This window comes from Cryptomeria japonica, chromosome 10, assembly GCF_030272615.1.
Source record: "Cryptomeria japonica chromosome 10, Sugi_1.0, whole genome shotgun sequence".
In the NCBI taxonomy this organism is placed as follows: Eukaryota; Viridiplantae; Streptophyta; class Pinopsida; order Cupressales; family Cupressaceae; genus Cryptomeria; species Cryptomeria japonica.
The window spans coordinates 385,998,885-386,017,490 of NC_081414.1; the positions used below are offsets into that span (position 1 = coordinate 385,998,885).

At 37.3% G+C, this 18,606-nt stretch overlaps 1 protein-coding gene across 5 annotated transcripts in view; it reads left to right on the forward strand.

The window, feature by feature from the left end:
- LOC131071684 (uncharacterized) overlaps positions 1 to 18,606 on the forward strand; it is a 413,522-nt gene that overhangs the window by 322,828 nt on the left and 72,088 nt on the right. For 3 of the 5 annotated variants that reach the window (XM_058007624.2, XM_058007623.2, XM_058007626.2), the window contains 3 exons: positions 12,540 to 12,614; positions 13,568 to 13,651; positions 13,947 to 14,090. In XM_058007624.2, coding sequence (XP_057863607.2) covers positions 12,540 to 12,614; positions 13,568 to 13,651; positions 13,947 to 14,090 — 303 coding nt within the window. Of the gene's footprint in view, positions 1 to 12,539; positions 12,615 to 13,567; positions 13,652 to 13,946; positions 14,091 to 18,606 lie in introns of those variants that run through there. The other 2 variants (XR_009112578.2, XM_058007625.2) reach the window with 2 other exon arrangements.

Sequence of the window (18,606 nt, forward strand, 5' to 3'; positions counted from 1 at the left end):
AATTGTTATTAATGGTAACACTGTTATTCACTGTAATTAATAACAGTGTTATTGTGATATAGATAGGATTAGGAATGTAATAAGTTAATAACACTGTTATTGTTCTCTAAATGTCGTCTCTCTTTTGCTAGGTTCTCTTCCATTTTTTTTGAAAGAAAATGGCTTCTAATTCTACAGGTAAAGGTGGTGGCAGAAAGAGAGACCCTTGTTGGAAACATGGGACACCAGGTCAAAAACGAGGAGATGTCATTTGTAACCATTGCACTAAGCTTATAAAAGGTGGCATTAATAGGTTCAAATATCACCTTGTACAGATTGAATGACGAAATACTAGAAAATGTAAGTTTTGTCCTGAAGAGGCTACGAGGGATGCAATAGCAACGCTTGAAGCATATGATCAAAGGAAGGCAACAAAAAAGAGAATAGCAGAGGCAATTGCAGCCCCAAGGACAGATTTGAGTTCTATAGGGTCACATGTAGATGTGGGGGCATCTAGTTCTTCCCTTGGGCCACGGATATGAGGATCAGGAATTGTGGGCAGCCATATGGAAAACTTCTTTGTTCCACGTAACACTCCTGGTGCACAACCTGGATTGCAAGGCACTACATGGAATAAAGAGGCTCACCAACAGGCAAAGGTGGTGCGTGCTAGATTTTGGATCTACAACAATATTTCATTCAATGTTGTTTCTAGTCCATATTGGGACCAATTGGTCACCGCATTGACTGTGGCAATTAAGGGGTTCAAGGCCCCAAGTCATTATGAGATGAGTGAGCCGTTATTGCATGATGAGGTCCAAAACACTCACTAATTAGTGGGAGCAAAGGAGTATTTGGGAAAAGAATGGCTGCACCATTCTTTGTGATGGGTGGATAGATGGTAGGAATAGGACACTGTAATGTCTCCTTCTCGATGAGGTACTTTCAGTGGTCCATTGGCCTATTCCTGAGACCCGTAGGCTATGTGAAATGAAGAATTAGGGTTTCAAACATTGATGAGGTGAGAACTTACTATTTTTAGTAAGTTAAGGGTTGGTTGTTGTGATGATACTGTCCTATTGAGCTTTCCTTGCTCTGTCACTGGGTGCGAAGATCATGCTTTTCGGAGGAGTAGTTCATGACTTACTATTTTTAGTAAGTGGCAGTATGGAGTATTTCTATTTTTGGCAGTGGACAGGGTCCTGGTCCTTCAGCAGTTCTTTGGTCTTCTTCACTCCGCCTCATCCCGGTTTTTGTTAATGATCAGTATGGGAGTCATAAGTAATTTAATTAAATATTATATCCTTGTCAAAGGTTTAATATTTAAATATTTGTAGTTACTGATTAATTGTGGAGATGACTTAGGAAAAATAATTAATTAATATTCATTTGATTATTTCCTAAGTCAAAGGTCGAATTTGTGGTGGCCATTTAGGGGATTAAACATCTTTGGTCCAATGTTTATTATTGCAAAAATGACGCCACCATGAGGAAGTTTGAACTTACCTAGGAAATGTAAGTGGGCGCCAAGTTAGTGGGGAGACATAAGGTGAAATGAAGTTGAATTTTAAAGAAGTTTGGCGCCATTTGCATTTGCATTTGGGAAGGCATGGAGTTATAAATATGAGCCTTGGGCTCTCATTTTGGACATCTTGAAAATCTGCATTGTTATGCTGTCGGATTGGCATCAGAACTTTGAGGCTTCAGAGTGCAGCTCCCTAGTGCTTTCTAGTTTCGTACTTGAAATATAGTACCTAGTTGTGTGCTGTAATCTACCATACTTTCCTTGCATATCTCAGTCTTTTTGGTGTTTGGAGTGATTTCTGGAGTTGTTGGTTTCCCTGTGGTTGAAGCACGTTTTTTATCACACCTCTCTGCCTGAGTGTTTGGTCATTTTGGGTACTGGCTCAATCATCCTTCCTGCTACTGGCGATTCATACTATAAGTTTTTTAGCACTTTTCATTGAGTATGGAATTTAATATTGCAAATCGAAAATATCTGGTTAGGCATGGGTTTTAGAAGGTGCATTGGGATGTGTGCCAATTAAAAGGGGGTGTTTTGATATCTTACTTCTGGTTTGTCTTCATCGTTGCTGGTCTAGTGTTGGTTTAGGTTTGATTTTGGGTGAATTGGGTGAGTATTGAGAGAGATATGAGTGATTTAGTGGGTTTATAGGCTGCTAGTTATGCATATCCAGCCTGCAGTTTTGATGTTATCAGAGTTTCAGGATTATTATCTTTTATGTTCAGCATTATTCTTCTACTCTCACTCTCTCTGTTATTGTAAGGTTAAGTAGTAGTACTATTAACCCATTCTGGATTGTAATTTCTCATCCTGCTGAAAAGTGGAAGAGGCTAGCTTGCCGCCTGCATAAGTTAAATTGTAATTCAGTCCTCCCGCTGCATAATCGGTCGAGTGATGATTGGTTGTAATGGTCCTCCCACTGCATAAGCGATTGAGTTGAGTACTTTGTAATTCAGTCCTCCTGCTGAAATACTGCAGTCGAGTGATTTGTGTTGCTGTATGGTTCTCTTGGCTGGTTCATCGTCAAGTCTCTTGCTTTCCCACTGGACAAGCGGAAGAGGCTGGCTTGCTGCCCAGTATTGTATTTACTTTATCATTTCAACAGATCTGTGATCTAACGATCCCCTCTTCACCGTATGCTCTCACCTTCCCACATTGGGCACTTGGTGATCAAAAAGTGGAAGGAGTTTATGCTTTCTAACCTTAGCGGGTTATATGTTGGTTGATGATTCTTATTGGCCTTAAAAACAAAAAAAATATCCGAGATATTACACACTCATCAACTTTCTAGTAGCTTCAGGAGGACAATTAGTATTTTTAAAATCAATTGATGCCTCCAATGAAGTGAAGAATGCAAAGACCTTGTGCAACATTTTGGATGAGGTGGTGATGGAAATGGGAGTGTGAAATGTCATCTAGGTTGTGATTTATAATGTAGCTGCATATGTGGCAAGCGACAAACTTCTAATGGCTAGGCATCCAACATTATTTTGGAGCCTTTGTGCTGCCATTGTCTTGACTTGCTCCTTGAGGACATAGGGAAACTAAGTTGGGTGAAGAAAGTGGTTGAAGATGGAAGGAATATCACCAAATACATCTACAATCACACATGGGTCCTGAAACTTATGAGAGCACATTGATGGTAAGGATCTTGTGCGATCAGGGGTCACACACTTTGCTACCAATTTCCTCACCTTGCAGAGCATACTAGCTGCTTTGCCCAACCTGAAGCAGAGAAGGTTGTGGTTGCCATTTTTTATTCTAATTTTGCAAAGATGGTGGAGGAGATCATCAATGTAAGTTTTGAAACTTTAATTGAGGATATATTATTTAAATTTCTGATATTACAATCTGCTAATTTTGTTAAATTTTTTATATCTAGGTGTCGGAACCATTGGTGAGGGTGCTACGAATGGTAGATGGGGATCATAACCCCATGGGGTATCTATATGAGGCCATGGATAAGGCCAAAGAGGTGATTCGACACTTGTATGGGTCGAACAAGACCAAATATGAACCTATATGTCACATAATTGATCGGAGGTGGAACCATCAACTCCACCAACATATTCATGCTGCTGCCTACTACTTGAATCCCAAGTTTTTCTACTTCCCGAGTTTCAGAACAAATGCAGAGGTTAAAGTTGCCCTCGACACATGCATTTGAAGATTAGTTGATGATGAGAACCTTCGATACCTGATACTTGATGAGTTGTAAAGCTACAAGAAGGCCATAGGGCCATTGTTTTCTTACATGATTGCAAACGTAGGGGAGACACCCTACAACTAGGTAAAAAAAAAACATATGTTTAATTTTATTTTACCATTTATTTCTCTCTTTAAGATTATTAAAATCTTTACAAGTTATAAATGACATTTTTTATCCTTTCAGATTTGTGGTGGGAAGATTATGGTGCCACAATGCCTAATCTTCAAAAGTTTGCCATTCTCATATTATCTCAGCCTTGTAGTGCTTCTAGTTGTGAGTGCAACTGGAGTCTTTTTGAGGCCATCCACACGAAAAAGCATAATAAGTTGTCTCAACAACACTTGAATGATCTTGTCTATGTGTGGTACAACCTTTGATTGCATGAGAAGAAGGTGCAAGGGCAAGATTCACATGAAGCACTTGACTTGGATGACATTGATCCATATTCAGCAGGTTGGGTTGTTGGTCCTGATGATGTTGATAATGATTTGGATCCATTCCTTACTGATGAGTAGCTAAGTGAGTTGGAAAGGGTAGGAGAGGAATGGGATGCAGAAGTGGTAGCACGAGATGAGGAGGAGCACGAGATTGATCATGTAGCAGAGGCACCTATCACTATGGTCGAGGCACCTATTGAGATGTTGCCACTGCTTCGGCAACACCTCCCCTAGCAGCAACAATTTGTTTTGAGCTTTAGTTGTAGGCGCAATTTATGATTTCTCATTTTCATTGATACCAAAACTTGAAGTTGATATCTAATCAGAATTTCAGAGGTTGTAGTTGTTTTGTGGTCTATGTCACTATGATACATTGATATGTATTGAACTCGTATTCATATGTTGTACTTGTTTTTTGGTTTATGCTATGTATTTAACTCAAAATTTGATTTGTATATCATAAAATTCAGTATATGTTCTACAAATTTGGTGTAAATGTGTGTTTTTGAATAATATTTAACAAAAAATGTATTTTCAAATGTTCATTAAAGTTGTCGAGATTGCCGAGTTTTTCCTCGAGTTTTTGCAAGTCCTGAGCTTTTAAAAAAAATTGGGCTTGCTGAGTCATTGCAGAGTCCGAGTTTTTTAACTATGGTTTTGATGATGACATTGAAATATCTCATTGTCGCTACTCTATGTTCCTCAAGAACATGGCAATTTACAAATCTATTGATTGAAGTGGGTGTAAATTGTTCAGATTCAAGCACTTGATGAAGTCTTCACACCAACTCAGAAAGTATTACATCCTCAGCAAGCAACTCTTCATCCTGACTTACCATCTTGCAAGACATTTTCTCAAAGTTGGAGATAATATCTTGCTCCACTTCAGCATTCATTTCAAGAGCAGCTTCAACATCTTTAATCAAGTCCTTGACAACTAATCACCTATTGATCATAAGCTCCTCAAACTCAATATACCTTTCCCTATCTGGTATCACAGTGTGATTGCTTAGGATTTCCAATTTGACTTGATCCATTTTATGCCAAATTCTCAAATCTCTTTTTGTAGATTCCAAACTTTGCTTAAAAGCTTCTAAAGTCTGGTTCAATTTTATCTTTTTGCCGTTACATTGCCCAGCACCGGTAAGGGTTTCTTCACCACTGGAGCACTCCGATCTGCCAATTGATCTACCCAAGAATCAATAGCTTTGGCCTTTTGAACAGCTTTTTCAATTCGTTTGATGGACTCTTTGGAAGTAGAGGAAGTTAAGGGATCAACCTTCTCTGAAGAATTAGTGATCTTTTGGATCACTGAGATGAGTTGTGCATTTTCCTCTTTGAGCTTATCTTTCTTTGCTAGGAGCTCATTGTAAACTTGAACCAATAAAGCTACTGAGTCCTGAGCATCATGCATTATTCTAGCATGTGTTTGCTTTCCTAGTTCCAGCCTCGTGAACCTGTAATTAGATAGTTGCATTTCTTCTTGTGTCTTATCAGCAAGAGGTTCTGCCACCTCTACATACTTCATTTTGTTACTATCTACAACCACTCGTGAAAGTAGCTTGGCTTTCTTGGCAGCCTTGGGCTTAGATTTCCTAAGCTGCTGAAATTCAAACACATTAGGAGAAATCTCCTACTCCCTTTTTGGAGTGATTGAACTCAACCATGGGGGTAAATCAAATGAGCTTCATTGGTAACAACAACTATAGTTTGTGTAGAAACAGGCTTTTCCTATAACACAGTTGTCAATCTAGGTGAAGCCTCAGTTTGGACAACGACAAGCGTTTGCTTAGATGACAAATCATGGCCAGCTTCACTCATCAACCTATCAAAGCTTACTGCAGAGGTATCAATCTCAGGAACTGATATGCTAGATAGAATGACATATGAAGGATTTACATCAAAAACATTCTCCAAGTCACCATGTATAGTATCCAAAGGTATTTCTGCAACTGATGATGACACATTAGTGCAAACAGATGCACTTAGCTCAACAAGATCAACATGAACAGTGGAGAAAGAATCCACATCTGTGTCTATTGGAGATATAGGAACATCCAAAGACATTTGGGGAATGGTTGTGTGAGGAGAATCTGAGTTCATGGTAGGAGATTTTGGAGCATTCTCCTCATGTGGTTCATCCTCAAGGTCAATAACGTGAATTTGCACTTGAGGCTTCTCTTTTCCTTTCAATGGCACTTCTTCTGGAGGAATAGCCAAAGCTCTACTAACTCTTAGCTTGATTGTAGTACCGAAGGAAGAAGCGCCCTCTTTGGATTTGACCCTCACCTTAGACTTATGCCCAAATGGTCCTGTTGAATCATCTTCTACCCCAACCTTAATCTTTATGGTTTTAACATTATTGTTTTTCAGCCAAGCGTTGGTGTTGGAAGGATGGGCTGAAATCTATCAAAGATTGAGGTACATTCCTTCTTCGACCATTGGATAGATGGAAGAGGAGCCTCGACAACCCTTTGTTCAATCGACTCTGGATCAAGAGTTTTCCCGTCATCTACCATGTCTTCTGGAATATTGGTCAAATCCAAATCTACAATTTGCTCCAAGGTAAGTCTGTTGTAGTCCATCTTTCTGATTTCTTCCTCTTAACAGAGATCAATCTAGATATCCTCAAGGCGATGAACATGAGTGAAAGCTCTCTTGATTTTGTCTTTCATCCCTTGATAATCAAAATCCTTTCTCGCCTTGAACTTCTTCAACTTGATTTCTTGAAGTTTCATCTCCATTGCTTTGGCTCTTGTTGAGGTTGTCAAGGAATATCGGCCAATCTGTAGTGGATCATGTGAGGATATGTTGATGCCTAACTTATGTTGAGCTAACTAGACTACATGAACTGTCATCAACTGTCTAGCCAACTCCATCAGGATGATCCTATTAGTAGGGTATCTAGGAAGCATATATCAATGACCTTCAAAGCATCCAACTCTCATGTAAGTGAAAGTTGAGAACTGAAGGAATAGGCAACCGTACTCATTCACTTTCTTCCAGGCTGCCTAGGATACTCTCTTGTTTTTAAGTGTCTTATCAAACAAACACATGAAATGACCGAAGAAGGCATCTTGCACCCTCCTATAGTGAATCCTGCTAGGTCTCAAGGTGAGTTGATCATAATATTTCCACACTGGTACCAACAATCTATCACGTTTGGTAGAAAGACCTGGAAATTGTCTTAGTGACGCTGCTATGTACACTAGGTAAGAATTCATGTAGAAAGTGAGTGGTTGGAACTTGTGAAAGCTGTTCACATAGTTTATCACTGATCACTTCACCCCAAAAGATGTGAGACTAAGCTTTTCTCATGACCACAATGTATTTGTACATCCAAATCTCAAATACATTATACTGTTTCAACCCCATTAACCTGCTCAGGAGTGTGATAATGTCATTGATTTCTTCAATGAAATCAGAATGGTACAATTTGGGCTAGTGAGAGAAACAGTTCCTGGGAGTCTTAAGCCACTTAGAATTTATATGCCTTGTGCAATTTGATCTTTTCTGGTTGTAATGATCAAGAGCACCCTTCATGGAAATGTCTGCATATACTGGGGCAGCAGGAACCTTGAAGATTTTATCAATGGTTTTTGCATCCAATCTGATAATAATAATATTGCCATCATCGTCCTAGATCCTTTGTCAAAATGAGCAGCACAAGCAAGGACAAATTATGGTTCCAAGGCAGCCACTGGAAAAGTGGAAACCAAATGAATATGGCTATTGAAGAGCAACTGCATGATATGACTTGGTGATCCTTCCGCTCTTTCAAGGAACTCAGACATATCAACATGTCCAATCTCCGTATCTTTGATTTCATCAACAGGAGAGCTCATCTGAGAAGGAGAAATTTCATTTTGGTACTTGTTGTATTTGTACTTCATCTTCTTGTTTGAAGGAGATGCTGCTTTTCTGTCATCGAGCAAGAATCTGTAACATTGCAATGAAAAATCCAAAGAGTCACGACGTCATCACAAGCTATTGGAGAAATCATGACACTTTCTTCAAATGAAAGAACTTGGAAAACAATGCCTAATCTCCGAATTTTCATGATATTTATCATGGAGATTGTGATAACCCCTACGGTATCGCAAGATGTAAAATCACTTGCGGGGTTAAGGATATTGTAAAGGAATAAATGGAAATAAATAATCTAAAGGAAATATATTTAATTTATTTAATAAAGGGAAAGTTATTTAAATAGTTAATATTTCAATGGAAAGGTATTTAAATATATTCTTGATATGTAATATCGAATATATTTAAAAGAAATGTATATATTTAAAAAAAAAGAGAGGAAATTATATTCTTTTGAAATGTAATTAATATTTAATATATTAAAAAGAAATAATATATTATATGAAATGCAATTAATAATTAAAAGGAAATATTATATGAGATGCAATTAACACTTATTTTATATATTAATATTTAAAGGGGGGAAAGTGGTATCCCAAACGGGCTGGGTACCTCCGCAGGAAGTGGTGCGTAGGTAACCGCAGCCTAGGCTATGGTTACCTCCGCACCCCTTCATGCGGAAGGGGGCCTGTGGGGGGGGGGACACAACCCCTCACAAGTTATAAAGGGAGGCTGTGGTCAAAGGAGGGAGGGAGGCAGCACGGCAGGGAAAAGGAAGGAGGTCAGCGGACAGCAAGGTAAGAGTGCTGTCCCAAATTAAATTAAAGGTATAATATCTGAAGGCTTTTATTATTACTAATATTAATAGGTAGTATTAAGGTTAAGGCTCATTAATATTAGTTAGTATTAATTAATGAACAATGGGTAATGGGTAAGGTCCATTGATAGATAATGCTCATGGGGGTCTAGTGAATATTTATACACATCATAAGGTATAGTATTCACTAGTCATAAAATAGGGATAAAATGTAATCTTGTAAATGTTATATACATAAGTTGCATATCAAGAGGGATTATGAATATAAGGTATTTTAAGAAACATATTGCAAATGTGAAGGATGGAAAATCATGTTGATGTATATATATATATATATATATAAAAATTAATTAAAGAATGCATTAAAAATTCATGTAACATAAAGGATCGTTTATGAACTGAAACTATTATGCAAATGTATGGCTTGGTTGACTAAAACTCAACCAAGGAGAGAAGGATCTGGTCATTTCCCTTTGAGGACTTGGATGATGAAGGCATCACCCAAGACAAGGAAAGGCAAGGGTCTTCCTTGGCTGGCTTGGGTGTAAGAGGTTATACCCAAGATAGGACTCAAAGGTCGGACCGATCCCCTCTAAGGACTTGGATGATGAAGGCATCACCCAAGGCAAGGAAAGGCAAGGGTCTTCCTTGAAGGGCTTGGGTGTAAGAGGTTACACCCAAGACAGGATTCGAATTCATCTTCGATTTCCTGGAGGGCTTGGGACCAAGGGGTTCCAAGAAGGTGAGCCTCACGGCCACCTAAGGACATACTTACATATGGCATTGTATCCTTTTTTTAGATAGGAATTATGATTATGTTAATTAAGCATTGAAGTTAGATTGCAATTTGGAGTACTTATATACATATATATATATATATGTTTGTTATGTTCTAACAATCTGTTTTGCAGGTTAATGATCTCTAACTAGTAGGGGCATTACAGAGATAATGAAGAAAGGTGGAAAATCTTGAAAGATGCACTACAAACAAGACTTTGATAGTGACAAGGGTGAAATTTCGGATCTCGAGGGGTAGAGTACAAGTGAATAGCAACGAGCTTGAAAAGGTGGAAATGACCAATGCGATTTAGGGAAAAACTTTGATACTTGCACTAGTAATCGGGTCTTGAAGACTTGATTGCAAGTGTACAAGTCTTGCATGTTTGGAAATAGCTTGCAATCGGGTCTTGAAGACCTGATTACAAGTATATGAAAATTGCAAACACATGTAAGTATTTTATGATAGGCATAAGATTGCAATCGAATCTCCAAGACCCGATTGCAAGTGAATGTCATAGCAAATGAATGGTATTGATAAGCTTGCAATTGGGTCTTGGTGACCCTATTGCAAGTGAACATGTTATAAGGTAAATGTAAGCTTGCAATCAGGTCTCCAAGACCCGATTACAAGTGTTCAAGATGATCACTCACAGGTGGTAAGAATAAACTTGCTATCGGGTCTTAGAGATCCGATTGCAAGTAAGCATACTTGCAATATAAAAAACGATGGGAGAAAAAGACTTGCAAAGGCGATGCAAACTTGCAGTCTTCACTCAAAAAGATAGGTGACTTGGCCAAGACACATTTCAATTGAGTCTTGTGGACCAATTACAAGTGAAATGGTTAAACTTGCAATGCAAAGGAAAGCCATAATTTGAAAACAAAAATGCCTTCATACATCTCTATCATTACAAAAGCATTTGATTACAAGTGACCAATACACGCGACACGGGAAAAATAAAGAGAAAGGCGCGATCCCTAATGCAATACGATAGGGGGAAAAATAAAATAAAACAACATATGCACTTACCTTAGAAAGAAAACTCCAAGGAATGAAAGGAAGACATGCCCAAACCCTGACGCAGCTCCAAATGGAGGAATGAGAAAGTGATTTCAAAACTCCACTCAAAAGCTCAAATAGGCATACTAAAGAAGAACACTCCTATTAAAAAATGAAGACACCTTTAAGAGTATCCTACAATAACGCGGGGAGACAAATCGGGTCTCAAGAAGCCGAACACAAGTGCATATGGTTCGCTCACATCCTTGATGTAATACAAGAAATAATTGTAATTGGGCTTAAAACCCCCGATTACAAGTCTATTGAACTAATAAAAGGTAAAATAACTCACTTGTAAAAAGGGCTCTATTTCCCAATTACAAGCATACTTGACAATTTAAACCATGAACTAACTTGTAGTCGGGTCTTAGAGGCCCAATTACAAGTAAGTGCATTTACTTGTAATGTTATCCAAAAGTTCCTACCACTTACAAAGACTATCTCAAAACCCGAAATTACACAAATAAGAGGAAGAAGGAAAACCAAAAATGACCAAAACTTGGACAAAGATGACAAAAACACCTACACATGATTAGATGCAAACCAATACGAGTTTTTACCTCGTAAACCATGCCTTAGAGAAATTTAAAATTCATAGGGGTTGTCAATTTTCGAAATTTTGAAAATTAAGACAGCACAATATACCATGTTACTTTTCAAACAAGGGCCATGCTTTTGTCTTTTCTGTCATTAGCAATACTAGGGCATCAAATCTATATGTTTATGGTGGTTGTTCACTTATTCCTTTTGTGACTATAATTTCCCTAGGAGAGGCAGGTGTCATATTTGTTTGGGCAGAATTTTTATAGCTTGTTGTCTATTGGCAACCATCCAACTTTCTTCAGTTGGAAGCATTTCAGTTTTTGGGAATTGACACATTTTCTCCACGTAGCAAGGTCATTTCCTTGGTCATTCGGGTGTTCAGTGCTTGTGCAGGCTATGTGGGCATGTTTTCTGGTTGGTAATCAGTATCTTGGCAACTGAATAGTCACTTTCAGTGACCTTTCATTTCCCCAAAAGGGAGAACTGTTACTATAGAAAGATCAATCAATCTTCAAGGCAGAGCTGTTCCTTTTAGCAAGGGGCAAACAAGGAAAATGACAGATCCTCCAAGCAGAGAACAGGGGAAATATGAAATAGAGAAGAAGATCCTATAGATAGAGGGTAGATAGGAGAACCAGAATAGGATTTAGTCTATGATGCATTCCTCCAAGACAATGGAAAGTCCTTTGGTTCATTCATGAACTATCTAATTTGAAGGCTCTTTTGAGCATGTTTGTAAGCCTATTGTACGCTGACTTTGCAATTTAATGCAAGAAATATTTCTTTTGCTTTCATTTGTCAGCTGCTAGGTTTAGGTTGTCCTCAATTGGACCCCATTGCCTAGATTGCATCAGTATGCATAGAGCATGGCCAGCCATTCCATTAACCTTGTGTCTATGTTCAAACATACGCACAAGGACATATGGACAAGATATCAAGATGATAGGGCACCTATTCATATTGAGGCTGGACCCATGCCCATACTTGAACCTGTCCTATTCAGTATAGCAGCGACACCCAATATTCGCAAAAACTAGTAACTTGGGCCTCCTTTGTGTACTTTTCTTTCATTTCCTGCTTGATCTCAACTTTTTCTTTTGCTTCTACTTTTTGGAATCGTTATATTGTTCTCTAGAAGTGCATTAGGCACTCCCTTTGCCCCACAATATTGGTGGAGCATCTTTAGAGAGTAATTTTTTTTGTATTTTCTATAGATGAAAGTTCTGCATATTCATTTCTCATTTATATTTTTTGAAGTTGTTTTTTTTCTAACTTTTAACATATTTAGTAAATCTAAAATTCACTATTTTCTGTTTGTACAGGCGAATTATTGATTTTGGCAGTGCTATGGATCATTTCACCCTTGAACATTTGTATGGAGTAAATGGACCATCTAGGTTTGTATAAGTGTCATTGTTTTAGACTATGCTGTTTTTCTAACTATCGCCTAGTATCACATCTGAATATCTCCACAAAAACTGATAGAAAATAAAAATAATTCACAACATTGTTTATCTACCATAACTTTCTAACTAATGGAAATCGCTACACACTTGACTGGTCTGAGGTTCTACATTCTAATCACAGATTAGTAATTAGCATTTAGGCCCTAACTAAATTAGGATCTTTTTTTCAGTTCAGAGGGAGAAAAAGAAGGGCACACCTTGTACAAACATTATTTGATTCAGAGAGGCCCTAACTAGGTCAAGATCATTTCTTTGTTGAGGGAGATATTTTGGTTGAAAAATGTATATGCTCTAACTAAATCTAGATCATTTTTTTAATTGAAAGAGATCTTTTGATTGACAAATGTATAAGGTTTACACCCTAACTAAATCAATATCCTTCTAGAGGGAGACGAACTAAATTGGGATTTTTCTTTTGAGATAGAGATGGAGATCTTTTAGTTGGAAAATGTATAAGTACCATGGACAATTGTTTTTGCTTTTCATCATATGATTGAATGGGTTACACAATGGATATAGAATCATCAATGAACCCTTATTAAACTTTGTTGTGATATACCACGTTGCACTTGAGAGAGAGAGAGATCTTTTTGTTGAGAAATGTAAAAGCAGTGTCTGCAAATATTTTTGCTAATCAGAATGCTTCTAGAAGAAAAGTGTGTAGATTTTTGTTTTCTTTCTACAGATCATTGAATAGGCTATAAAAGAATATACAATCAGTGACAATGAATACTCTCTAAACTGTTTGGAAGTAATACATTATGTTGCACTCTCAGTTGAGGTGGAATAAAAAGGAAACATTGGTTGTATTTTATTCACATAGAGGTCATCCTATTTCATACATTCCTTCTATTCAGTTAATACTTTTATTTGTGAATCTTCAGGGCAGAACAAACACTTGAATATTCTCCACCGGAAGCTTTACTACAGAACAAGTGGTTCCATGGTTCCCCTCTAAAAGCTATGAAGTATGAAATTTTTCTTTCAAACTGTATAAATTTAAAAATATCTTACAAAGCTATTAGAGAACTGCTTATCAGAATTGGGGTCTAATAATATATTTCAGATTGTATTCTATTACATTTGCCAGTGCTTATCCATTAAGTTTGTCATTCATGAACGTATCAAGCAATGCATTGTGTAGTGCATAAGACACTATATCATGTCATATATTTTATGTTTGTGCATATTTTTTAGTGGCTTTGTTTGTCAATTATAAATTTGAGAGATCCCTGAAGCAATTTTTTGACATGCTTGGTTCAGGTATGACATGTGGAGTATAGGAGTGGTAATGCTTGAACTCATCCTAGGCACACCCCATGTTTTTGAGATTAGTGCTCGAACACAGGCTCTTATTGATCAACATCTGGAAGGATGGCATGAAGCTGCAAAAGAGCTTGCTTTCAGGTAGACTGAAAATCCACAAAATGATAATACTTCCAACTTCTTTATTCAAAGGAAACAAACACAATCCTGCAAGATCACTGGATTCTGCTAAATGCGTCTGGAACAAATAATCTGGGAGTTTTCCTTCTTGCTTTGAGAGATGATTTTGGAGATAATCACAGAATTTTTCCTAAAGAGTTTATCTGTGCATCTTTTTTCTTAAAAGCACATGAATTTTCTATTCCAACTAGGTCACTTCTATACGTAAAATAAAATAAATTATTTCTCATTTCAGACTAGCTCAATTAGTTATTAGCACATCAGATAAAATGCATACATCTGCAATATACGAAGTAAAAACTTATTGTAGCTTCTATTATTAATTTAAGTAATAGAAAGAAATACCTTTTTCTAAAAGAAGTAACGTTTCTCAACATCTCCAAATCACATCACAACCTTATAAGTTTTCTTCTATTTAATGAGATAAATATATAAATTACCTATTGAAGTTAGGGAAGAGTCTAGTATATCTCTGAGTTCCTGGGATGGTAAAACAGGGGCATGCACTTCCCATGTTACAATTTTTTCCCAGATTGTGGGGATGCCTAGCAAATGATTAATAATATGTCAATTTATACAAAATTAGTATGTTTGAAGACTTTTGAAATTTTGTAATGTCCAGTAATATGTGTTTATAAAGCATCTAAGGGATGTTTGAACCAGGTGAAAAGTGTGAAGTAGCTGAAAGGAATATGACCTATTCTCCCCCAAGTTTCTGGGATGGGGATAGTAGTGGGGGCTGGACTTGTTTCTAGTATGGATTTTTTGGGTCATTTTTTAGGGGTGGATCAAAAAGATAAGCAAATCTCAAATATTTATATAATAACATTGATAAAGCATTCATCATAGACATTATAGAACCTTAATACATAGCATTAATCTTGAATTGAGATTTCACATGAGAATTGACAGACAAATTAACAAAATTAAATGCTTTCTATTGGGACATGGACCACCTAGGACTCGAACCGAGGACCTTCCATACGCTGCTGGAGTGCTCTACCACTGAGCTACTGGTCCCTCTTGGACCAGTCCATCGTCGGTCCGGGTGTAGGATATTTCCAACACCAACATCCCCCCTTAAGCCACACCTCTCGTGTGCTTGGGGCTTCTAGCCTGGACCTGGCTCTGATACCATGTTGAGACATGGACCAGCTAGGACTCGAACCTAGGACCTTCCATACGTTGCAGGAGTGCTCTACCACTGAGCTACTGGCCCCTCTTGGACCAGTCCATCGTCGGTCCGAGTGTGGCTTATTTCCAACACCAACACTTTCACTATCAATGTGCATATATTATATAAGAATTACAACAAAATTTCCAAAGGCTGCAAGTCTCAATTACAAATGGACAAAAACATAGAAAATGTATAGCTTTCCCTAATTAACATTTGGGTCTTATATCTACATCAAACTCGGAGTTCATGTCCGAGCCATTACAACTATGAGGAGCTACTTTGTGTAATAGAACCCCAACCAATCCCTCCTATGCCTCCTCATCAACTTGTATAGCATCTACTCAAGGGTCTACTCTTTTATGGGGGGTCTTTTACTTGACATGGGGTTTTGTCCATCTCATTCATCATTGAGGGCATTTTGTTCTCATTTCTCTTTTGGGAAGGAGTTTTGTCCCACTGTTTTTTCTCCTCCTCACCATTTGTGAGAGATTACATTGCGTTTGTACATGGTTACCTAGCATTGCCTCATAGCTAGGACCCATCTTTGCATTGTTTGCATTTGTATACGTTCTCCCTAAGTTGCACTTAAGGGGTGGTGTTGGTTCGAAAGGGGTATTTTACCTAGCTACTTCATCACCTAGGTCCTAATCACACATGTTACTTAAGTTTACATAGGGTACACATAGGTCCTAGGAATCTTTCTTGAAGTCATAGTTGTCATGTGATCTTATCTTATCACATTTATTTCTTGTTTCCTAGGTCAATCATGTTAGCCTGTCTTAAGCCATAAGATTAAGACACATTTCATATTGTTATGCAATCCTATATTCACCTTGGCCTATATAACCAAGGAGTCCCCTTTATAATCTCATATCATGTAATTCAAATTTTATCAATCTATCATTTGCATCCATTGATAGAATAGAATTATTCTCTAATAGTTGGTCTCTCTTGTGCTTTCATGAAGCACCTAGATCTTGGGTGGCCATAATCTTTAGCCAATCTTGCATGGTATAGAGCATAGTTTGCAAACTTTGCAAGTACTCTTCGAGTTGCCGACTATTATTTGTTTTTTTAGCTAGACGAGTTTTTACAAGTTTAACTCAAAAGTTTTATAGGCATAGGAAAAACATGGGCAAAAACGTCAACGCGGGCAAAATGTTGGTTAAAACATATTTTTCACATTTTATGGGCTACAAAACCACTCTTTTTCTCTTTCTAGATGTTGAATTTTAATTTAATACATTTTTTAATAGAATTTCGCAAAAAATATGTTTTCCTAAGAAATTTTAATTTTTAGTTCTTTCTAAGTTGTCAAGTTTTTGCCAAGTTGAAAATTTTAGGCCTACCAAGTACTCCGCAAGTCTGAGTCTACAAACTATGGTATAGAGCATTCTATACCAACTCTTAGATTTCCTATTCCTTTTTAGTGAAATGAATAACTAAGTTGCAGGGTATGCTGGAAATAGGTCCCCTACACATTCCAGGAGTGTTCCGACGCCCAAAAAGGGGAAAAAAACACATTTATTAACATGCAAAAAAGTAATAAAACTCTAAAATGACCTTAAAAGCACCATCTTGCCCACATCAAACATCATTTTTCTCTCTTCACCCTTTTTTTTTTTCCTTTTTTTAAAGGAATTTTAATTTTTAGTTCTTTCTTGTCGAATTTTTGCCTAGTTGAAAAATTTAGGCTTGCTGAGTACTTTGCGAGTACAAGTCTACAAACTATGGTTTAGAACATATTGTACCAACTCTTAGATTTCCTAGCATTTACTTTTTAGTGAAATGAATAACTAACTTGTAGTTTATGTCGGAAATGGGTCCCCTATCCATTTTGGGAGCATTCTAGCGCCCAAAAAGTGAAAAAAACACATTTTTTAACATGCAAAAAAGTAATAAAACCTAAGTTACCAGTTCCGGTTCGGATTCGGGTTCGGATTCGAGTACGGGTTCGCGGATTCGGCAAAAAAAAAAAAATTTTGGGTATGGGTACGGGTTCGTCCGTACATATATATATATATATATTTTAATTTTTTTTAATATATATATATATATGTTCAAACTTCAAACATCAAAATTATATATGTTCACAGTTCAAACATACAAATATGAAACATCAAACATACAATGTAACTTTCCCATACAATGATACATAGATGATAACAGATAAATCATAAATCCATAATTGCCAATGCCAATAAATATTCTGAATTAATGGCTTGGGTTGGATGCTTCAGATGAAGATGAATATGGAATTTAAATCCCATAGATGGCTTGTAATTTGAATGTTTAACTTTATACTTTATTGTGTCATGACATTTTCACATTTTGAAACTTGAAACTTGAATATTATCTTTTTTGCAAATTATGAATATGATTAAAAATATTGTTTTTTTATTGTTTTTAAATGCTTGCTAACCCGTGGGCCCCGTTTTTGGGAACCCACGGGCTTGGGTTCACCCGGGTCCTCCTAGGTTCGCCCTGGGTCCCACCTGGGTCCTGCCCAGGCGGTTGGGTTCCCTGTGGGTCCTGCATGGCAGGACCCACAGGGAACCCAGCTGCCTGGGCAGGACCCGGGTGGGACCCAGAGCGAACCGGACCAAGACCAGGACCGGGCACGGACCAGGACCAGGACCCAGCCAAAATAGGGGAGAACCGGTATCTGAGAATAAAACCCTAAAATAACCTTAAAAGCACCATTTCGCCCACAACAAACAACATTTTGCGCTCTTCACCCTTTTTTCTCATTTGGGTATTTTGAAGGGCAGGTGGTTTTTTCGAAAAAGATCAAGTAGGGAGTGCCAAAGGAGCAAAGGTAGCTTGCACAAAGGAGATCTAATCATCTAAGGTAAGCGTTGTACCCAATTCTTTAGTCTTTTTATTAAAAAAATTCAAGTTTTTGATGAATTTTTTAAAAAAAATTTTAATTTTTTTAGAAAATAAAAAAACAATTTTCACTATTTGTTATAATGTTTTTTAATGTTCATTTTGAACTTTCATTAGTTTGTACATATTGTAGGCTTGCATCTTTTTTTTTTTTTTTTAAATTTAATATTGTATAATTTCTTATAAAAGTAAAATCAAATTGCAAGAATGGCCAATAGTTCAAGTTCAATGGATGTTCATGCAGACAAAAAATTATAAAATTGATAGAGCATTTCCTTTATGGAAATACACTATGATGCTTGAACAACTTTAAGAGCTCATATAGTCGAATGGAAAATCTCTTTTGTGCCATAAGTGCGAAAGAGATTAGAGTATGTGAAGGGCCAAATGGGAAGGAATTGTCAAACGAAA